The sequence below is a fragment of the Dermacentor andersoni genome, chromosome 3 (genome assembly GCF_023375885.2).
Source record: "Dermacentor andersoni chromosome 3, qqDerAnde1_hic_scaffold, whole genome shotgun sequence".
NCBI lineage: Eukaryota > Metazoa > Arthropoda > Arachnida > Ixodida > Ixodidae > Dermacentor > Dermacentor andersoni.
Window position 1 is genome coordinate 84,632,609 of NC_092816.1, and position 24,481 is coordinate 84,657,089.

General features: G+C 45.9%; 1 protein-coding gene across 1 annotated transcript in view; it reads left to right on the forward strand.

Moving 5' to 3' along the window:
- LOC126543000 (Na(+)/H(+) exchange regulatory cofactor NHE-RF2-like) overlaps positions 1-24,481 on the forward strand; it is a 49,792-nt gene extending 25,311 nt beyond the window's left edge. Inside the window, exons 2-3 of the mRNA XM_050190147.3 lie at positions 21,669-21,941; positions 24,221-24,481. Coding sequence (XP_050046104.2) covers positions 21,669-21,941; positions 24,221-24,481 — 534 coding nt within the window. The remainder of the gene's footprint in view (positions 1-21,668; positions 21,942-24,220) is intronic.

Sequence of the window (24,481 nt, forward strand, 5' to 3'; positions counted from 1 at the left end):
TCCCAGATGAACTTAAAACTGCTTTAGTTAAACCGCTATTTAAAGGAGGACAAAAAGACGACATGAAAAACTATCGACCCATCTCGATCTTGCCTATACTTTCCCACATAATCGAGAAATTTCTTTTGAGATCTATGTCATCCTTTGTTGAAAAATTTTCCATTTTGTCAACCCGCCAGTTTGGTTTCGTTCCTGGTCGTGGTACTGTAGCTCTTCTGGAAGAGTTCTCCGATGAACTTTTTTCAGCTTTCGATCAAAATATATTTAGCGTTGCTTTATTTTTAGATATTTCTAAAGCTTTTGAAACAGTTCATCACGATATTTTATTAGAAAAACTATACTCCATAGGCTTCAGAGGTCCGTTTTATGATGTGCTCAAGAATTACCTTTCCGGTCGTTCACAAGTGGTTATTTTAGACGGGATGACAAATGTAAGTAGTCAACTTCCAATGAAGGCCGGCGTTCCACAGGGCTCCATATTATCACCTCTTCTGTTCAATTTGTTCGTTAATGACTTATCTCACGTTATTTCCAAAGGTCTATTATTTCAATATGCCGACGACACTGTTTTGCTTTCCAAGCACTTTTCTTACAACATGGCCATTACTAATCTCCAGAATAATATACACAAAACAATGACTTGGTTCACTAATAACTGCTTGGAGGTTAACCCAATTAAAACGAAACTCGTTTGCTTCAGATCCCCACTAAAACTAACAGCTATAGATACGCCCATTTTTCTACATGTTCACGGCTGTTATCCCTGTCCGTGCGTGCCTGTCGCCTATGTGAATTCGGTAAAATACTTGGGTGTCTTCTTCGACAGTGATATGTCTTGGCACAGCCAGCTATCACATGTTTGTGGTAAGCTTCGGAGCGCGGCCTGGTTGTTTTTCCATATAAAATCCATTGTTCCCTTTCACATAAAAAAAAAATATTGCGCATGCTCTGGTGTACAGCATTCTCAGATATGGGATTACTGTTTTTGCTTTTTGGTCAGCCAAATGGCAAAACAGAGTTGACACTTTATTAAGAAACATACTAAGAAACATAGCATATAACGCCCCCTTCTCTGTGTCTGATAATATTTTCACAGCCCTTGGTCTTCCATGCTTTCGAACACTCTTTCTACAGACTGTAGTGGTGCAACATTTCTGGGACAGCAACTTCAAAACACGTCATACAGCCTCCCGAAGCCTGCGTAGTTCCATTCGTTTTAAGGTGTCGCGCTCCTCAACAAGGCATGGGGAAGCCAGGCGCTGTGTTTATGTTCCCCAAATTTTTAATGACTTACCAGAGGAAATATCAAAAAAGCGCTAAAAATCATGGTTCACTCATTGTAACACGGTTCCTATATGCCTGAAAAATGTTCATGATCAGGCACAAATTGTTAAAATACTGTTCCTTGCTCTTTATGTTTCATTTCTTGTTGATGTTACTTTTCATAACTTTTTGCACCTTAGTCACTATTGATTTCATGTTTGTATTGTGTTGATATATTGCGTTTATATTATGTTCATATTTTATGTTTTACTGCACGTCCGTCTGCCGACTCTGCCGGGCCAAGTCCCTCAAGCCACTAGAGGCTTTGACAGGCCCGTTTCATTGCCCTGTATACGTTATGTGCAATAAAAGATTTATTATTATTATTATTATTATTATTATTATTATTATTATTATTATTATTATTATTATTATTATTATTATTATTATTATTATTATTGGCGCAGTATAGGTGGTGACGTCAGGAGGCGGCGAAGGGTGGAGAAGGCTTGGTCACACTCAGAAGACCATGACGAGATATTGGAGGCGCTGCTTAGTAGTTGGGTCAAAGGCGCAATTATAGAGGCGAAGTTGCGCACAAACCGACGAAAGTAGGAACATAACCCTATGAAGCTTCGTAACTGCTTTAGAGTCGTCGGTTTGGGGAAGTCAATCACGGCACGTAATTTAGCTGGGTCCGGAAGCACACCATCCTTTGATACAACGTGACCAAGAATTGTAAGTTTTCGCGCAGCAAAACGGCACTTCTTGAGATTTAGTTGCAGCTGAGCGGTTTTCAGACACGTCAGGACATGGTTGAGGCGTTCGAGATGGGTTGCGAAATCTGGCGCAAAGACAACAATGTCGTCGAGATAGCAGAGACACATGTGCCACTTCAAACCCCGCAGAACCGAGTCCATCATGCGTTCGAAGGTGGCAGGCGCATTGCAGAGGCCGAAGGGCATGACATTGAATTCATATAGACCGTCAGGCGTGACGAAGGCTGTCTTTGAACGGTCGGCCTCTGCTAAAGGTACCTGCCAATACCCGGAACGCAAATCTAACGACAAAAAAAACTCGGCACCTTGTAGGCAATCAAGGGCATCGTCAATTCTGGGTAAAGGGTACACGTCTTTTCGAGTGACCTTGTTTAGGCGCCGGTAATCCACGCAGAAGCGAATCGATCCATCCTTTTTTTTAACGAGAACCACAGGGGATGCCCACGGGCTTTGTGAAGGGCGAATTACGTCGCGTTTAAGCATATCGTCAACCTGGTCGGTAATAACTTGACGTTCCGCGGTGGAGACGCGGTAAGGGCGTTGTCGCACTGGCGAGTTGGAGCCGGTGTCGATGTTGTGAACAATGGTAGAAGTTCGGCCAAGGGCACGTTGGGCAACATCGAAGGAGTCGCGGAACTGGTAGAGCAGCTGGAGAAGAGCAGAGCGTTCAAATGGGGACAGTCCGTCTGCGATGGACGAATCGAATAGGTCAGCAGCTGGAACATCAGAAGGGGTAAGAGCACTGATGACGTCGAGGTCGCGTCGAGCTGAATCTTGCTGCACGGAAAAAATTTGGCCGATATCAATGGGTGGCACGCATCCAAGGGATTCACCTTTAATCAGTCTGATGGGATATGGAAGAGGATTTGTGAGGCAGAGAGCGCTTGTTCCATTCTAAATAGAGAGGGTCGAAAAAGGCAAAAGAAGTGGCTTCCGATTTAGAAGAAGGCGTGATGGTTCAAAGAATGCAGCTTCATCACATATGCTGTTGCAGAATACGGGGAGCAAAACAGCTGCTGTCGGCGGAATTTCTGTGTCTTCTGTGACGACTATTTTGTGTGCGGCTTGATGAGCGGGGTAGTAGGACTCGTCACACAAGGGGAAGAGCTCAAGTTCAGATCTGGCACAATCAATAACGGCGTGATTATACGATAGAAAGTCCCAGCCAAGTATAATGTCGTGCGAGCAAGAGGAAAGGACGATAAGCTCGACAATGTAGTGCTCTTTAGCTATAATAAGTCGAGCAGTGCAGGCAGCTATAGGCCGAACAGGGTCTCCATTCGCTGTACGTAAGGGCATCATCTCAAGAGGCGTGGTCACCTTCCGAAGCTTGCGGCAAAGTGTGGCGTCTATAACAGAAACGGCAGCACCGGTATCGACAAGAGCATATGCACGGATGCCTTCTACGAAAACTTCGACAATATTCGACGGCAAAGTTCGAGGACTTGAGCATTTCGACAGCGCAGTTCTTGCCTCACGAACTGCGGAGGCTAGTTTCCCTCATTTTCAGGGGCTGGTCGACGACGCATGGGCGACAAGGAGCGGCGACGGGGTGAAGGTGAGCGACGAGACGTGGGTTGCGGATAGTCACGTGAAGACGTGCTTGTTTGGGGACCCGGATCTTCATAACGAGAGCGGGGACGATCTATGTAGTCCGGTGAACGGGCGTCTGAATATCCTGGCGCGCGACGGCGGCAGAATCGGGCGATATGACCAGGGCCACCGCACGCAAAACAGATCGGCTGGTTGTCGCGCGTTCGCCAGGGATTTGCAGGGATGGGAGCAGACCATGTCACGGACGGCTGAATCGGGGCTGCAGCATACGACACACCATGGGGTGGTGAGGGCTGTTGAAGCTGCTGCCGCTTTACTACCTCAGCGTAACTAAGAGGCGCGGCGACAGGTTGCTGCTGAATGGGCACCGGCATGGCCTCGGAAATCCGCTCTTGAATGACGTGTCGAAGCACGGGAGCCAACGGGATTGGTCGCTGCAGTTGCTGCTGTTGTGGGAGCTCCTGACGCTGAGCAAACGGCAGGAGAGACAACTGACGGGCCACCTCCTCACGCACAAATTCTTTCATTTGTGCGATAAGGTATGACTGGTCAGGCATGATGTCCAGTGCAGCGAGCGGTTGATTGTACGTCTGAGATGAACGTCGGGTGAGAGCCCGCTGCCTTCTCAACTCGTCATAGCTGTGGTAAAGAGTTACAACTTCAGACACAGTGCCAGGAGACTTCGCAAGAAGCATCTGAAAGACATCGTCGTCGACGCCCTTCATGATGTGCTGTATTTTGGCACTTTCGCTCATTGAGGCATCGGCGCGCCTGCAGAGATCGAGTACGTCCTCAATATAGGCGGTAAATGTTTCATTCGGTTCCTGTGCCCGTGTGCGCAGCCGTTGCTCGGCGCGTAACTTCCGCACGGCAGGGCGACCGAAAACGGCAGATATTGCCTCCTTGAAAGCAGACCAGTTTTCAAATTCCGATTCGTGGTTCGTATACCACAGCTTCGCCACGCCAGCCAAGTAAAAGTTCGCGGTACTCAACTTAGCAGCGTCATCCCACTTGTTGGGTCCACTAACTTTTTCGTAGGACGACAGCCAGTCCTCGACGTCCTGGTCTTCCGTACCCGAAAATACCGGGGGGTCTCGCTGGCGAACGGGGCCGGGACAAACGGCGGCCGGGAGAGGTGGCGGCTGTTGGGCTGCGTCAGCTTGCATGGTCGAGTGCAACGTGCGGGATCGGAGTTCCAGGGTGCCGACGATGTGCGTACCCAGCACGATCCACCAAATGTAAGGAAGTTTATTGAGCGAGTCCAACAAACGGGCGGTAGCTCGGAACAGTGAACGCGGAGAGCAAGATGGTGGTGTTCGAACGCCGGTCTCGTGCCCTCCGCCCTTGATGATGATCGGTATGCCATTCTCTTCCTTTCTTCATTACACATGGAAAAATCTGCTGCTCGCACTTGCTTTTTAATGTGTGCTTTTACATTCCGCAAAAAGGCACAAGGAAACAGCGCACCTTTCAGCCTTCCGATCTTTGCGACCCTCCATCTAGAGTGCAGGCAAAATATAACGCCCATTCAGAGTGGCTGGATATCTTCATGCCTAACGTTAATAATTTCCTGAAAAGAGTTGCAGAGGAATTTCAGTAACTGAACAAAGACTCTCATATATGTTGTGTGTTCCGTCTTTTTGTACCCCTTTTTTCTGTTTATCCACTATTGCTGTGTATTCTCTTCGTGTACACATCTTATGCTCTGTTAAAAATCTGTATTCGGGAAATTATTATTCTTTTTTATGTGTGGGTGTGTGTATGTGTGAGAGTGAGCCTGCATTGGTTCTTCCCGTGTATTGTTTTGCCGAGTGGGCCAGCACCAAGACCCTCGAGGTGATTCATGGGTACTTTATTAGACGCCTATTATTATTATTATTATTATTATTATTATTATTATTATTATTATTATTATTATTATTATTATTATTATTATTATTATTATTATTATTATTATTATTATTATTGACGGAGTGCTTGAATACTGTTTCACCTCTGCCGCGCGACGGTCCTGTATTGCTCTGCCTCCTGGATCAGCCCTTATTTTTGGTTTCGGACACGACAAATGCATAGGGGATAGAGGTATACAGCTTCACTGTAAAACATGGATAATTGGTAGCGCGTGTTACGGCGTCGTATGAGACTTCATGCTTCTGAGTACGTTTGAAAGCATTTGCCGTCATGTCTGCACACACTGATGCTTCGATGCTGTTCCGTTTAAGAAATCTAGCAAATACTGTATACGCGAGGTTCTGCGCAAAGGTAAGGAAGGAGCTACGTTCACATTGATTGAAATCGTTTCCAACGTCGCTGACAGCTCGATTTTTTAACAAAATGGACGGGTAGAAGTGGCTGTAAGAGTTCCGAACGTTACAGATAAAAGGTCAGAGTAGAAAATTTATGTCACGTGCTCAAAAATTGGCCTTCGGGAACGCCACTTGTCCACGTCCGTATTTTCCGGAAGGTGAATGCGGACAACTGATTCGCGAAAAAGAAAACCTCCGACATACCTCCCACACGAGCTCTTATACCTCCGTGTGGGTAAAACCTCCCTGGTTGGTTAAGCCACCGATAGGAGGTTACGCTACGGAGGCTGCGTGTCGGGGTTGCGCTCACACCGTCTATGACGGCTCTCTCCCCACTGCATGCAGTACCAGTCCCTACGATGCATCATCATCATCATCATCATCATCATCATCATCATCATCCTGTTTTATGTGCACTGCAGCATGAAGGCTCCCTGCGATCTCCAATTACCCCTGTACTGCGCCAACCGATTCCAACGAGCGCCCGCGAATTTCCTAATATCATCGCTCCACCTAGTCTTCTGTCATCCTCGATTTTGTTTCCCTTCTCTTGGTACCCATTGTGTAACCTTAATGGTCCAACGGTTGTCTAACATGACCTCCCCAGCTCCATTTTTTTCTCTTGATGTCAATTAGAATGTCGTCTATACCCGTTTGCTCTCTGATCCAAACCGCTCTCTTTCTGTCTCTTAACGTTATGCCTAGCAATCTTAGTTCCATCGCCCCTTGCGTGGTCCTTAACGTGTTCTCAAGCTTCTTTGTCAGTCTCCAAGCCTAGCCCCCATGTGTCAGCACTGGTAAAATGCACTGATTGTACACCTTCGTTTTCAATGATAATGGTAAGCTTCCAGTCAGGAGCTGGCAATGTCTTCCGTATGCGATCCAACCTATTCTTATTCTTCTGTGAATTTCCTTATGATCTGCGTTCCCTGTCATTAATTGACCTAGGTAAACGTACTCCTTCACAGTCTCTAGAGCCCTGCTAGCTATCCTGAACTCTTGTTCCTTTGCCCGGCTACTTATCATTATCTTTGTCTTCTGAATACTAATCTTCAATCGCACTCTTACACTCTCTCTGTTGAGGTCCTCAATCATTTATTGTAACCCGTCTGCATTGTTGCTGAATAGAACAATGTCATCGGCAAACCGAAAGTTGCTGAGATATTCGCCGTCAATCTTTACTCCTAAGCCTTCCAAGTTAACAGCTTGAATACTTCTTCCACGCGCAGATTGTGTCTCCCTGTCTGACCCCTTTCTTTATAGGTATCTTCCTGCTTTTCTTGTGTAGAATTAAGGTAGCTGTAGAACCTCTGTAGATATTTTCCAAGGTATTTACGTGAGCGTTCTGTATTCCTTGATTACGTAATGCTGCTATGACTGTTGGTATCTCTACTGAATCAAATGCATTTTCGTAATCTATGAAAGCCATATAGAGAGGCTTATTATACTCTGCGGATTTCTCGATTACCTGATTAATGACATGGATGTGATCCATCGTAGAGGATCCCTTCCTGAAGCCAGCCTGTTCCCTTTGTTGATTAAAGTCCAGTGTTGCCCATATTCTATTGGAGATTATTTTGGTAAACATTTTATATAATACTGAGAGTAAGCTAATGGGGCTATAATGTTTCAATTCTTTAACGTCTCCCTTTTTGTGGATTAGAATAATGTTTGCGTTCTTCCAGTTTGATTCACCAGTTTTCCAAGCATTATGTCTCCTCCATCTTTGATTAAATCGACTGTTATTCCATCTTCTCCTGCCGCTCTTCCTCATCTCATGTCTTGCAGGGTCCTTCTGACCTCATTGCTAGTTATAGGAGGATTTTCTGTATCCTGTTCATTACTGTTTGTAATGGAGGTAGCCTGTCTCCTCTGGGTACTGTACAGGTCAGTATAGAATTCTTCCGCTGCTTTTACTATATCTTCGAGATTACTGATGATATTACCCTGCTTATCTTTTAGTGCATACATCTTGGTTTGTCCTATGCCAAGTTTCTTTCTCACTGATTTCAGGCTGCATCCATTTTTTATGGCTTCTTCAGTCTTTCCCACGTTATAGTTTCTAATATCACTTATTTTCGCCTTGTTCATCAGTTTTGACAGTTCCGCGAATTCTATCTTATCTCTCGAGTTGGACACTTTCATTTTTTGTTGTTTCTTGATTAGGTCGTGTGTTACTTGGGAGAGCTTGCCTACTGGTGGCCTTGGTGCCTTGCCTCCCACTTCAATTCCCGCCTCTGAAGCCAACCTAGTTACGGTTTGATTCATTAGCTCTACGTGGTCATCAACACTCTGTTCTAAGGCTGCATATTTGTTTGCAAGTACCAGCCTGAATTTGTCTCCTTTTACTCTTACTGCCTCAAGGTTGACCTGTTTCTTCTTGATCAATTTTGCTCTTTCTCCCTTTAATTGAGGTGAATGCTAGCCCTCACTAACCTATGATCACTGCACTTTACCCTACCTATCACTTCTACATGCTTCACTATGCTTGGATCAGCAGAAAGTATGAAGTCAATTTCATTTCTTTTTTCACCATTACGGCTTTTCCAGGTACAATTTCTGTTGCTACGTTACCTGAAAAGGTATTCATTATTCTTTCTGCGAATTGTACCAGCGTCTCTCCTCTAGCGTTCCTAGAATCGACGCCATAGTTGCCAATTGCTTGTTCTCCAGCCTGCTTTTTCTCCACTTCTGCATTGAAGTCGCCCATTACTATAGTATAATGAGTTTGCGCTTTTCTCATCGCTAATTCAACATCTTCATAAAGCTGATATACTTCCTCATCATCGCGACTGGATGTTGGAGCGTAGGCTTTACTTCCTTTAATCTATACCTCTTATTAAGCTTGATTATGACTGCCGCTAGCCTCTCATCAATGCTGCAGATTTCGTCAATGTTGCCCGCTATGTCGTTATAGATTAGGAATCCTACCCCGTATTGCTTCTTATCTAGGAGACCTCTATAGCAGAGGTCCCTACGGAAAATCACGTCCCTTTTGCCACATTACAATCCAAAATGTGACAGTGACACGCCTACAATGGACGTGCCCAGGACTTCCCCTAAACCGTTTCCGCGAACTCCGGGCAACAGGCCTTAGGCCTGGCCACCCACCCGACGTTGAACGTTAGATTCATGCACCATATCATTGTTCACTTTTGGTTTTTTTTTTTTTTTTTTTGGATGAATTAAGTCTGATCGTGTACTGTTAAAATTCTCTGTATTATGCCTAAGGGCAAGCTTTCGAAATTAACACAAAAAAGACGCTATAGTGGCAGAAATCTGAACAGGTTGCAATCAGTAGTTGAGAAAATATTGGAAGTCGGCCGCTCTTAGCATTGCGGTAAGATCTCCGATTAATATGCTAGGCACCTGGGTTAGATAACAGTTTATTACATCTTTTTTATTTATTTTGTTTTATTTTATTTTTTGTCTGCAGCCATTCACCTGACGTGGTAAAAACCTTTTTCGCCGCTGCACCAGCCCACCCTCCAAGGCTCATTGAAAGCTTCGTAATGACTAGATTTTCAAATTCACCCCGCAGTGTTTAGCGGACTACTTGCTTCATACAGAATTTTATTTTCATGCATTTTCTTTAAAATGCGTAAGCATTTCTATGTTTACCAATCGAGGAAACCTGTCCGTCACGTAAGACGAATCATATTAAAGAAAAAATGAATAAAACATTATTTCAATTGAGGCTTTGTGCAAATATTTGTTGATGTTGGAATAAAAGCCATCCCAAGAACCACACTTGGAGCCGACTTGGTGCATTGTAGACTTCAGGAAAATTCTGATTTTAAGAAAATGCAACGCCAAATACGCCACATCCTCGTTGCGTATCGGTGGTCGCTGAATTTGCCTTCCGCTGGGGCGTTCCTTCACCAACCACAGTGTCACCGATCTATAATGAGGGCTTATGCGCTTGACGTCGCGCAACAGCCGAGTTTCTTCGCCGCTGGTCTACGCGGTACATAACCGTCTCCCGAGGCAAAGTCTTTCTACAGCCAGAATAATGCTCAATTCTGTTGCCTGAGTTCAGACTGTATCTGTATGTGCCCCGGGTACCTTTCATAAATTCGAGGCTGACAATAATGCTTTTGCGTGGATGCGGTAATGAGTTTTGTTGTTGTTGTTGATATTGTTGTGTGTGGCAAAGCCAGTGTCAAGTAGACACCATTTATTATTCCATTTGTTAATCTGTTTTCTTTACATCAAGTATGATGTATTACATGTGATGTACTTTATATTGTACTTTTCGTTCATACCACAGTTGTAAGCGTGCCTACGGGTCAATAAATTTCCTTGTCAGCAACACAAAGAGATAAGCAGTCAATTACTTGATGGGATGATAAGGCGTGATGAGGCCTTGTCGTCACCGTGTAAATCTGTAAAGGCGCGATGACAGCAAGCAGTGCATTCTTCCTGCTGCAGGATAAACACATCTCTCGTACCCTCGGGTCACACGTTGAAGTTCACTGCGCTGTTTTTACCTGCGCAACAGCACGCATTGGAAAAACACACCAGAATAAATGTAAGCCACGCAGTAAATGCGCCTATACGCGTGGCCCGCGAATTCAATAAACGTGACTGTCAAGCGGTAGTGAGGACGCATTGCGTGCTGTCATTTGTCATTGCCAGTTCAAAGTGTCGAAAAGGTTTCTTCCACGTCAGACAAACTGCCGCAAAAAAAAAAAGCGATAGAATATGGAACCCGAGGCCACAGCGCGGCAGTGAGCGACTATACCGCCACGCCATTGCTGGAGCTTGCCTATAGCTGTTACTACAGCTGTATTATTAGCCATTGCATGCAAACTGTTTGCGTTTCATGTGCATCACTGTTGCCTAGTTCGTGTTTCGAAGGGCGATTCTTCTGCCCTTTGCGTACATTCTGCTGTAACCTTTTATCTATGCCCTGTTTAACACATGTAGCCACTTTCAAGCGCGTGTTCTGTTAGAAAAGAGGGCCTTCAGCCGCAGGGGCGCTGATCGAAATCGAAGTGCGCTACGACACGTAGATTCTCCCTCTTGTTTGCGCATGCAGAATCCCATCTAGTGCATGTGATGACGGGGAAAATATGCACGTATGATGAGCAGCTGTGTGCGTATTCTAACCACTATAATCAAAAGGTAGTGTGGAGCTTCATGGAATCCGTATGTGGCGTATATTCAGGCACTTCGTATAACCCGGACGCTGGTTTTACTTCTCCGGCTGTGTCGTCAGTTCGCCTCGTCCGTCGGACAAACCGCGCGGCGCTTGAGCAATCGTTGTATTTACTGTGCACTTTGGGCAAAGTTCTCGTGGTTCTTCTGTTGTTTCTTTTTGTTTTGTGCGAACAGTGAAAGTAGGCTAAAAGACATGTGCCGCTAACTAAATGTTGCGAAATTTAATTCGCAATATCTTCTTGGTCAAGTATAACGAGAAAGAATTATTCCGTTATTTAAAGCTTTGCCAGAGAAAGTACTGCGGTTGTATAAGGTGGCAAAGCCTAGCAAATAATGTTTTGAATCGTAGCTGCCGTAAAGTTTTGTAGATGTGAAATCATCAACAGACCACAGAAAGGAAATCCTATGTAGAATGCATAGAAAACAGCGTCAGTTGTCATTCGCCAACGCCTGTAAGCGGTCAACACCTCTAAACGAAATGTTTAAGGTGATGCTGAATTCTTCGTAAAAAGGATTCAAAGTTGCGTTCCATGTCAATATAGTTACTTAATAGATGTTTATAGGGCTCGTAGCTCACCGCCGCTGCACCAGCCCACCTTCCCAAGGCTCATTGAAAGCTGCGTAATTACTAGATTTTCAAATTCGGTACGTAGTGGTTAGCGGTGTACTTGCTTCATAGAAAGCTTCGTTTTCATGCATTTTCTTTGAAATGCGTAAGCATTTTTATGCCTACCAAACGAGGAAACCTGTCCGTCAAGTAAGACGAATCACTCAAGGAAAATAATGCATAACACATTATTTCTCTTGAGTCTTTGTGAAAATATTTGTCGATGTTGTAATAAAAGCCATCTGTAGAACCACATTTAGAGCCGACTTGGTGTATTATAGACATCAGGAAAATTCCGATTCTAAGAAAATTGAATGCCATACCCGCTACATCAACGTCGCGTTTCAATGGTCGCGGGATACACCTTCCACTGGGGCGCTTGAAGTCTCGCAACACAAAGAAATGAGCAGTCAGTTACTTGATAGGGTGATAAGGAGTGGTGAGGCCTGGTCGTCACCGAGTAATTAGATCTTACTGCCGATCCCCCCTGGCGGTCAAAAGAAAGCAAAGCGAAAAATTCAAGCAGAAACTTCTCTGGGAGTTGTCTGTAGTCGGGTACAACTTTAGAAAAAAAGGGGCGTTTACTCCTCCAAGGCGGATCCACACGAGCCTTCACCAATGGGCGCGCACTCTAGACTGGCGTCACGAGCCGGATGGCCGGTGACCCCGCCGATGGAGAAGATGGCCGCCCGCGCTTCGAGCTGGGCCGAATCGCGTCAGTCGAGTGCATCTGCCCCTCGTCCGATTGAATACCCAAACTTTTTGTGGCCGTATATCATGCCGGAAATATTATTGCGCGCTTACGATGCACCACTTGTGCCGTGAGGGTTTATTCTGAGCCGTGATCCGGCGACGAAAGATTGCAGCGAGAACCGCTGACGTTACGCTACGCGAACTGTTGAGACTGCAGGCTTGTAGAAAAAAAATCCAGAAGGAACAAAAGAAAGGAAAAGCCACTCACATTCATGAAAATAAGTTTGTGAGAACACGAAACCCAAAAAATATCAATCTTATGCTATTTGAAACCAAGAGTATCTATTTAAAACGATGCATGAAGTATTTTTGTATCTTTCCTGCGTCGATTGTCTTCTCGCCCCAGGTTTGTAATGGTTTCGAAAAATCCATTGTTTTTTTAAGTACATGTCAAATGACAACTGATTCATTTTCAGCTCGGAAAAAGAACAGTAACTGTGCCCTGCACATGTAGACCAGCGCAAAAGCCATGCACTTGCCAGAGGCATGCTCTTTCTCCTGTTCTACCTTGTAATGCAGCTAAAAAGCAGACGACGTGCATCATTCTAGAAGGCACGGGGTTCGCGATCCAGCACGTGCTGTAGCATTCCAATCACGAGAGCTCTACCAAACGAGTCATCAAAATACAAAAGTCCTTTTTTATACCGATAATTACGCGTTTTAGAAGTACGGTTTCTTGAGCGGGACTATTTTAGTCGTGGAGGCAATCGGCTGTCACGCTTCGGTCATCTGGGCGGGGCCTCCCCTTTTTGCTAAAGGTGTACCGGACTGTAAGTATGCGTAAGCATTGTGCGCCTTGATCATCTCCATGCATTCATTAAATGGGTCTCATCACGGTTCATAGCGGTTCGACGAGAATGGATTAGGTGCTACAGAGCGATAAGGGCTTATAATGGTCGGATCAATTCCGGTAATGTTAATAAGCACTGATAACGGTTGATCATCTTCAGATCAAGCCCGATAATTTTCACAAGGACGGATAAGAGTTGATAAGGATCGAATAAGGTCCGATAATGTTGATAAGGACAGGTAAGGGTTGGTAATGATAGGGCCAATTGCGCTAAGTTTAATACCAACCAAAAAGGGTCTATAAGCGTCGGATTGAGTCCGATAAAACTGATAACTTCCGATAAGGGTTGATAAGGGTCGGATGTAATTCGATAAGGCTGATAAAGACTGGTAAGGGTTCATAAGCTTCATACTGGTCAGATCAAGTTTCATAATATTGATAATGACAACGGGCTGCATGGAGATGATCAAGTGGTACAATGCTTACGCATACTTAGTCAGCTCCCAGAGAAGTTTCTGCGTGATTTCTTTATTGCGATGGCAATTATATGGACACTCCAGGCGCATTTCTGCCGTCGCCGTCGCTCTGAGGTTCCGTATAAAGTTCAAGGGCGATAAAACGGTCGCCGCGCGTATGTGCGGCGACGGTTTATGGTGTATGCTGCATGTGGGAGTGAAAGCGTGTGAGGGTGAGGCGGCGAACGCGGTTCAATCTCGCGTGCGCGGGCGAGGAATGCGGTCCGGGTGCGTGCTCTCTCCTGTAGCGCGCGAGGCGGGGGGATGGTCAGGCGAAGGAGGAGGGTCGTTCTTCTCCGGCGGCTGCTAAGGTTCGGCACAGAGTGGAGACAACCGCGGCGTCTACTATGGCGCTGGCCACGCGAATCGCGGACGCCATAGTAGACGCCTTGGCGGACGCCGTAGGGACGTGTTGCCGGCGCTCGTGTGTCTCGAAAGCAATCTCCGACGTGGCCAAAGTGCGCGCCCACGCGGGCTTCACCTTCAAAGCGATCTGCGATGTTTGCAATAGTGCTCGTAGTGCCTGTAGCTTCGTATGCGCTGTGCTTTTGACGTTTCGTTCGCGTTTAGGCGAGAGATGCATGAAGGTCAATTCGCTTGCTGCTACCGCGATTCCTCACTCTAGAATTTTGACAGCGAGTTTCCGCGCTCGTCGAGCGAGGTGTGTTCAGGTTTAAATGTGCGCGCGTGACACCATGATGATTAATTTATTTAAAACACGTTGACGGGCTACTTGGTTTGAATACATGATGTAATGTGCAAGCGCGACTGAACAAGGACGTGCGAAGCAGCCACACAATGACAGCGCTGTTTCTGTGTGTCTGTTTCTTCCTACGTCCCCGTTCAGTCACGCTTACACGTTCTAACATCGTTAATTTAGTTAGCAAGGGAATGTTTATACGGCCACTAAAACTACTATCCTTACTTCGCACAGCTATCCACTGATTTGCTACTGGAATCGGTGCTTCGCCTTTCAGTAGAAACTGCGAGTTTCTTTTTTTTGCTTTTTTTTGCCTACCTGCGGGGATCGATAGTAAGATCTAATTACAGGGTGACGACAAGGACGGATTCTTTGTCCCGTTTCCGGCATGCTGGTATCTTTACCATGGACTCGTACGAATTGTCAAGCTTTGTCTCCTCTGTTACTGCAGGTATATTAACAGAACCTGCGCTTGTCGGGCTGCCGCAGCACCCAGCTGCGCTTTCAGGGTTATTGGCAATTTGCTTAATTACTGGCTTTGATATTTTATTAGGCGACATTTAATAGACTCACTGCTGTCTACATAGGCTCTATTGGCTATCTGCGAAGTGTGACCCCGATACCTACACTTTCCTGATGTGAGAATTTATTGCAAATACGTTTGTGAACTTAACCTTCCTTGACTAGCAGCGGAGGTTTTGTTTATTCGAGTAAACAAGTGGGATTACGAATGACGGCGACAAGTTGGATGGACTGCTAATAGCTGACGCTGTAAATGCTCCTTGAGATGTTCGACTTGACTCGTGTGTTAGTATCCAGCACTTCGATTTTTGCCATAGTGTAAAATTTCTAGCCTGACTGTAGGGGGGAGGGGGGCGTAGCCCATCCGGATGAGTACGAATGAGGTGATGCTAACTGTAAAAATTCGTATACGAAGCGCAAGGCTGCTTGAGGATGGCTTCGTCCCAAACATTGTCATCATCATCATCATCAGCCTAGTTACGCCTACTGCAGGGCAAAGGCCTCTCCCATACTTCTCCAACTACCCCGGTCATGTACTAATTGTAGCCATGTTGTCCCTGCAAACGTCTTAATGTCACCCGCCCACCTAACTTTCTGCCGCCCCCTACTACGCTTCCCTTCCCTTGGAATCCAGTCCGTAACCCTTAATGACCATCGGTTATCTTCCCTCCTCATTACATGTCCGGCCCATGCCCATTTCTTTTTCTTGATTTCAACTAAGATGTCATTTACCCGCGTTTGTTCCCTCACCGAATCTGCGCTTTTCTTATCCCTTAACGTTACACCTATCATTCTTCTTTCCATGGCTCGTTGCGTCGTCCTCAATTTCAGCAGAACCCTTTTCGTAAGCCTCCAGGTTTCTGGCCCGTAGGTGAGTACTGGTAAGACACAGCTGTTATACACTTTCCTCTTGAGGGATAGTGGCAACCTGCTGTTCATGATTTGAGAATGCCTGCCAAACGCACCCCAGCCTATTCTTATTCTTCTGGTTATTTCAGTCTCATGATCCGGATCCGTGGTCACTACCTGCCCTAAGTAGATGTATTCCCTTACCACTTCCAGTGCCTCGCTACCTATCGTAAACTGCTGTTCTCTTCCGAGACTGTTAAACATTACTTTAGTTTTCTGTAGATTAATTTTCAGACCCACCCTTCTGCTTTGCCTCTCCAGGTCAGTGAGCATGCATTGCAATTGGTCTCCTGAGTTACTCAGCAAGGCAATATCATCAGTGGATCGCAAGTTGCTAAGGTATTCTCCATCAACTTTTATCCCCAATTCTTCCCACTCCAGGTCTCTGAATACCTCCTGTAAACATGCTGTGAATAGCATTGGAGATATCGTATCTCCCTGTCTGACGCCTTTCTTTATTGGGATTTTGTTGCTTTCTTTGTGGAGGATTACGGTGGCTGTGGAACCGCTATAGAGAGCTTCCAGTATCTTTACATATGGCTCATCTACACCCTGATTCCGTAGTGCCTCCATGACTGCTGAGGTTTCGACTGAATCAAATGCTTTTTCGTAATCAATGAAGGCTATATATAAGGGTTGGTTATATTCCGCACATTTCTCTATCACCTGATTGATAGTGTGAATATGGTCTATTGTTGAGTAGCCTTTACGGAATCCTGCCTGGTCCTTTGGTTGACAGAAGTCTAAGGTATTCCTGATTCTATTTGCGATTACCTTAGTAAATACTTTGTAGGCAACGGACAGTAAGCTGATCGTCTATAATTTTTCAAGTCTTTGGCGTCCCCTTTCTTATGGATTAGGATTATGTTAGCATTCTTCCAAGATTCCGGTACGTTCGAGGTCATGAGGCATTGTGTATATAGGGCGGCCAACCTTTTTAGGACAGTGTTCCCACCATCCTTCAACAAATCTGCTGTTACCTGATCCTCCCCAGCTGCCTTCCCCCTTTGCATAGCTCCCAAGGCGTTCTTTACCTCTTCCGGTGTTACTTGTGGGATTTCAAGTTCCTCTAGACTATTCTCTCTCACCTTATCGTCGTGGGTGCTACTGGTACTGTATAAATCTCTACAAAACTCTTCAGCCACTTGAACTATCTCATCCATATTAGTAACGATATTGCCGGCTTTGTCTCTTAACGCACACATCTGATTCTTGCCTATTCCTAGTTTCTTCTTTACTGCTTTTAGGCTTCCTCCGTTCCTGAGAGCCTGTTCAATTCTATCCATATTATAGTTCATTATGTCCGCTGTCTTACGCTTGTTGATTAACTTAGAAAGTTCTGCCAGTTCTATTCTAGCTGTAGGGTTAGAGGCCTTCATACATTGGCGTTTTTTGATCAGATCTTTCGTCTCCTGCGATAGCTTACTGGTTTCCTGTTTAACGGCGTTACCACCGACTTCTATTGCGCACTCCTTAATGATGCCCATAAGATTGTCGTTCATTGCTTCAACACTATGGTCCTCTTCCTGGGTTAAAGCCGAATACCTGTTCTGTAGCTTGATCCGGAATTCCTCTAGTTTCCCTCTTACCGCTAACTCATTGATTGGTTTCTTATGTACCAGTTTCTTCCGTTCCCTCCTCAAGTCAAGGCTAATTCGAGTTCTTACCATCCTATGGTCACTGCAGCGCACCTTGCCGAGCACGTCTACATCTTGTATGATGCCAGGGTTCGCGCAGAGTATAAAGTCGATTTCATTTCTAGTCTCACCATTCGGGCTCCTCCACGTCCACTTTCGGCTAACCCGCTTGCGGAAAAAGGTATTCATTATCCGCATATTATTCTGTTCTGCAAACTCTACTAATACCTCTCCTCTGCCATTCCTAGAGCCTATGCCATATTCCCCCACTGACTTGTCTCCGGCCTGCTTCTTGCCTACCCTGGCATTGAAATCGCGCATCAGTATACTGTATTTTGTTTTGACTTTACCCATCGCCGCTTCCACGTCTTCATAGAAGCTTTCGACTTCCTGGTCATCATGACTAGATGTAGGGGCGTAGACCTGTACAACCTTCATTTTGTACCTCTTATTAAGTTTCACAAGACATGCCACCCTCTCGTTAATGCTATAGAATTCCTGTATGTTACCAGCTATGTTCTTATTAATCAGGAATCCGACTCCTAGTTCTCGTCTCTCTGCTAAGCCCCGGTAGCACAGGACGTGCCCGCTTTTTAGCACTGTATATGCTTCTTTTGGCCTCCTAACTTCACTGAGCCCTATTATATCCCATTTACTGCCCTCTAATTCCTCCAATGGCACTGCTAGACTCGCCTCACTAGATAACGTTCTAGCCTTAAACGTTGCCAGGTTCATATTCCAATGGCGGCCTGTCCGGAGCCAGGGATTCTTAGCACCCTCTGCAGCGTCGCAGGTCTGACCGCCGCTGTGGTCAGTTGCTTCGCAGCTGCTGGGGACTGAGGGCCGGGGTTTGATTGTTGTGTTCATATAGGAGGTTGTGGCCAAGTACTGCACCAGGGTGGCCAATCCTGCTCTGTTGAGAGAGTGCGTTACCGGTTCTGGTCACCGGGATCAGGCCGCACTCCAGGCCTGTTTGTGCAATTTTCTCAACACACGGTTTTTTTTTTTTCTGGTATTTTCCGGTGGAGAATTGTGCGGCCCGGGATTTGAATCACGGTCCTCTTGCACGGGAGGCGGATACTCTACCGTCACCGCAGGAGTTAAATTTAAAAATTAAATTGTGGGATTTTACGTGACAAAACCACTTTCTGATTATGAGGCACGCCGTAGTGGAGGACTCCGGAAATTTCGACCACCTGGGGTTCTTTAACGTGCACCTAAATCTAAGTACACGGGTGTTTTCGCATGTCGCGCCCATCGAAATGCGGCCGCCGTGGCCGGGATCCGATCCCGCGGCCTCGTGCTCAGCAGTCTAACACCATAGCCACTGAGTAACCACGGCGGGTCCCGCAGGAGTTGTATGCCTCATTTAATATACAGTGGTGCCCTATTTGATCAGTGAAGGTGGACCAATCTGAGCTCGGTTATACCGCACGGATGGCACTCGGCTAGAGAACCTGGTATTTATGACCTGCACATGTGAGGCCATACATAATTGAAGATATATATATTTCTTTTTTTTTTTTGTAAATAGGACTAAAGACAATAAAACAGGGGAGTCTACTCATGCGCTTCTATCCGTTGCCGCTCATTCGGACACTAAATTGTACAGTAATCAGCAGGCATAATAACACAAAATGTGTTTCAAATTTGATTTCGATCCATGAATTAGTTTTACTGCTGCAGCAGTTTGCAGTTACGGCAGATAGTGGGTGTAATTGGTTTTAGCATTTCGACATACTTAGAGCGCAGACAAACGGAAAACACAGCATGAAGAAGATGGGACGCCTTGACTTCTTCATGTGGTCTGTGTCTGCGTTTCGTAGCTGTAAATAAAGAACTGTTTGAAATTTCTAATTCTCTTCAGATTGCCTGTAACTCCTTTCAGTCATGCTGGCAAAGACAGCGATCGCCGCCAAGCTGTCGCCGTTATCGTGTCGTCGTCCGACGACCACATGGCAACTGCACCCTCCCCTTACGGCGACGGAGAATAAAACTTCGTCCTAAGCACCATTTCAACACTCGCGCTGCGGATGCCGAAAGCGCAAGCAAACTAAGTTATGTGGCACAGAGTTTTGAACCCCAGTGTAGTGCCAGTGAACGCATCTCTGTCCTATGCGACCATACAAAATAAAGTCAAAACACACGCGTACACATGGTGTGCTCGCAGGTATCTCAAAAGAACGCAGAACTGTTGGTATAAAAGCGCTCGATATAGGGCGTAACACCTAAGTTGTCTCAAAACATTAGGTGTTACATTACGAACATTGGCTAGACGCGCTAATGGTAGTCAAATAAGCGCTTTTGCCCATAGACAAAAACTGTCCACCACCGGCACGGTTATTTGGATTCATGTGCCTGCGGCAATGTTTATCTTGGATATGGGCGCAAAACTCACTTGGATATTGGGCAACATTCGCGCTTAGTAATCACTGCAACGTTCAGGACGTTACATTGACTCTGAGAGCTGTGGTGTTTCGGGGGCCACCACAGAAAATGCTGTAGCGGATAAGCACAACATTGCGTACGTCGCAAAGAAGTTATTCTTGAAAGCGGTGTCCGCTATCTATAAGAGCATGTACCGCTTTAGAAATAAATGGGTTCGGACGAATCGCTAAAGCATGCTGACACTTTTCTGGACAGATGATTGCGTTGGGCTCTCCAGTAATATGTGCGGCGCGCTCCTATTGGTGCGACCTCGATAATTTGTTGCGACTTCTACAATACATCTAGATATGCGTTTCTTGTCCCGTATATTACAGAAAGTTGTACTCTATTCCTTGAACATTTTATTCTGTGCGAAGTTAATCTTGCATCGATCGTTTCGAACGTCCCGGTGAGTGTTATTTGCACAAGCGAGATCCAAGAATAATTTATTGGGACTCCCGTAATTAACATATATGTGTTTTATCCTGGCCATATCAGGCAGTTCACGCAGGACGGCAAAAGGGATGCACTTTATTAATTTCTTCTCGCCTTATAGCCAGTTCTTACTGTTTTTATTTTTCGACATTGGGCGTTCGGCCAAACCCATGTCGCAACATCTCCTCTAATTAGATCTACATAGGGAAAAAACGACAACCTCGACCTCTTGGTATAGATGATCCGCGCAGAAAAACGTGGAGGGTTATCGGAGTTAGCTGTTCAAGCTCGGGCACGCAATTGGTGCTAAGAACCGGTTCCTTCCATTGTAGGTGTCAATGCCGCTATGACGCAGACAAGTGCCGCCCAAGCCGATCGCTTCAACGTTGAATCGTCTGCGCATCACCACCGCAGGAGCGGCGTAGAAGCGCGTTTCATCGTCCGTGCTGTGAAAGTGCTGAAGGTCACGCAGATGTCCCCAAATTTTAAAGCTAGGTTTTCAAGCCGAGCCCTCCTGGACTTGGCTGACAGTGACAGCGGAGGTTGCCAAATTCGCCACAAACACACAGGAGCACTCGTACGACGAACCTGCTAACGTGCAGTCCCATCTGTCCTACCGCTAGCGATGTTCCGGTGGCCAACACTCTTCTGTGCGTAACCACACAATAAAACAACAAACGGTACGAAAATGTGCTCGGTTCGGCAAATATACGCCTTCAGCGAATAATTCCTATGTTTACCCCGTATCGCTTTTTTTTTTCGTGTTGTGGCGTGTCTTCTCGACGGGCTCGGTTTCTTGCCAAGTGAGGTAATGCGGGCCGGTCCTGGAGATGGTGTGGAGAAAAGTGTGTCAATCATGTAGACAGTGCAGTCCGCGATCGCGTGGATCATGCGGGCATGGGGGTGGTGTTTCTGCGGCTTCGTATTTTGCGAGATGCTGAAGGAATACATCTATAAACCAGCCTCGCCTTCATCCATGTCCCCATATCCCTCCTCAGCCTCCAGATGCTAAAAACTAGGAGGAGGCGCCGTATCCCATTCCTAGAACTTCGATAAAGACATGCTTTCTCTCTCTCTCTCTTCGCGTCTTGCTGACTGGCCGGGTATAAGCCGGTAATCACCATGCTGCAGAACGCGTTGTAGCAGATGAAGAGTCGAACAGAATCTGTAATTAATGTTTCGCACCCTAGGCTCCAAAAAAGTGCGTTCGTGCTGTGAAATTTATTCACAACCTCTTCACGTAGCATAAGGCTTACATTTGCCGTCCCAAACAATAATTCTGCCGAATTTTCTTTTCCTCACAAACAGAACAAGGAGGGCATGGCTGCACAGCAAGACGTCCCGCCTGCAACCGAGACCCCGCCCGCAGCCGCGGTAGCCACTGTCACTTCAGACAAGGTGGCGTCACCGGAGGTTGGGCCGACGGAACGACTATGCCGCATGGTGCTCCGTCCAGACTTCGTAGGTTACGGTTTCAAGCTGCACGAGGACACCGAACGTAAGCAGGAGTTCGTCGCCTCCGTGGAGCAGGGAAGTCCAGCCGAAGCTGCAGGACTTCGAGTCAAGGACGTCATTATTGAGGTTAGTTTGCTTCAAATACTTCACGAGGTGCCACGTGAGAGGCATTCGGTGTAAGGGCGGCGACACGGGGGCCTTCCTGCCCATTCTATGTCGGGAGTTCCACAGTAGACACGTAATACCATATACTGAGTATCAACTTCTACAACGTCTACAATATACACAATCGTGGAGATATAGCGTTTCATACACGAGGAATAACAGCAACTGGTACCAGCGCTTCAACCAGCTAGAACCACAGGCGATAGAAGGCAAGGAAAATAATAAATTTATATGCACAGCCGATAGTCACTGCACGTTAGGATGAGAAAAAAAATTAAAATACGAGGAAATAAGAAAATCAGCAGCACTACAGAAAGGTAACCGTGAACAACTGTGGTCAACGAAGATGGGAATTGTAGAGTTTGAAGGCGTTCATCTTGTGCAGCACGCATGCGAAGGGGAACAAGACGAAACTGCTGAAACTGAAGCAAATGAAAAGGCTCAGTATCACGAAAGAAGCGCACCGCGCATAGCCAAGCGCTTTCAAAGTCTTTGGTATAGGTTTCAGGCAGCGGCAAAGGAAACGACTATAACTCGAAATTGAAGGGCACGAGAACTCCCTTACACAAGTTTAATGTCCTTGGTGTGAGAGTTTGGATTGGCAAGCATGTACAAAGTCACTTTTTGTATATATATATATATATATATATATATATATATATATATATATATATATATATATATATATATATATATATACATGGCTACGACGTTTTTTGTTTTTTCTTGAAAAGTGCAAGATATATTACGATAAATATATTCACTCTTGCTGCTTCTCCTCACTTGCTATTTTTTAGTTACAATGTTTACCAGAAGTGGCGTAGAAGCTACACAAATAGGGATAAAGTCCCTCTGCTTCGGGCACTTTGTCCCTAATTCTATAACTTCTATACCATGGTGTGCTACTCCATCTGTCGGCCCCCTTTTAAGTTTAGCGTTTATCAGAAGTGTTGGTTGCATATACCAGTTATGTACGCAGACGCGTATCTGTGTTCATATCTGCCGGCATGTACTACGTGTGCTTGTGTATTATGTATTGTCTCAACAGTGTATAAGCTTGTACTTTTTTTTTCCTTAACTACCGTTATGCCAACGTGTCTGTAGGGTGGTCCGGACTCCTCAATTTGCTTATTCAGCTTTTGGCTTCGTCCCCCGCAGTATTTTTTCAAATAACTTTCGGTTCAGTTCAGTTCAGTAGAGCTCGATCAAAAAATCCCAACAAGACATCCACACACAATTATGGATACGAAATACAGGCGAAGAATGGAGTCCGTGTTAAAATTTGTTTTTGAGGATGCTTTGCTGTTTACCATGAAATGCGACAACTAGACAATGACTGTAGTAGAGCTGGTGTATCGTCGTTCGTTTTGAGGGGTAAAGCTTCGCTATATTGTACCCAGTTCACTTCGCGTTCTTACGCATATGTTGTAAAAGGCAGCCTGCTGGCTTGCAGAGGACGCTAGTATAAGTGGTGATAAGGAAAGCGGACCTCGATGTCTGGCTCATTGTGGGCGGACCGCTTCAGGCGCAACGCGAAGTCTAGCGTTAGTACATAGCTCGGGAGAAGTCCTTTACAGTGCGTTGCAGAAGGGCACACTCACAGTATGCCCCGCCCAGTCATGAAATTCCATATAACCTTCAGATGCATATGTTACACCAAATTAATTTGCAAATAGCAACGCGTCAGAGGTAAGGGACCCTTTGTTCCAGGCCTCGTGGCGAAGCATAAAAAAAATAGAGAAAGAACGTTTACTGCACAAGCTAAAGAGGAAAGGTGAATCACAGATGTAGGGGTACACGGAAGGGGGTGCACTTCTGTTGCCAGGTGACACTTGGCTAAGCGGATCATTAGTACGCCGAGTACTCTACAAAAGTAAGGACCGAGTACAAAACTACGGAGAAAGCGTCCGAAGGAGAGCCACTTTATCGCTATACATGTAGCCTCTGTACCAATTCTGATAAACACTTGAACTCAAAATTAGCGAGTGAGGAGAAACAGCAAGAGTGAGTATATTTATTGTAACAGTGTACTTTTCAACACAAAATAAAACTTCGTAGCGATGTATATATGTAAAAAATGACTTTGCACATGTTTGCCAATCCCAACAACTGTTATGTGTACTGTAAAGAACTTTTCCAGCACAGCTTCTGGCTCCAGCTGTCGAGCTTCCGCCGCGGACCACGTCGGGCTTTTGCGACTCGTCTCAGGCACCCATGTAAGAGCCACGCTCGTAACGCAGGTAAACGGGGCCAAAGTGGAGGGTGCCAGTCACCAAGATGTTCTCCGTCGCATCATGTCGGTTCCCAACGAGGCACTTCTACTGGTGGCGAACGAAGCCACCTGTCGAGGGAACCGGGAGCGGGGCGTCACCGACAGCGACACACTGCCGAGTGTCGTCGAGTTGAGCGGTGCCGAGGCTGCCGATCGCTCGGCGGCCAGCAAGCCTGAAAGCCGAGAGGCCGGCGTTGCTTCGGCGAGTTCGACTCCCGGCGTGAGTTAA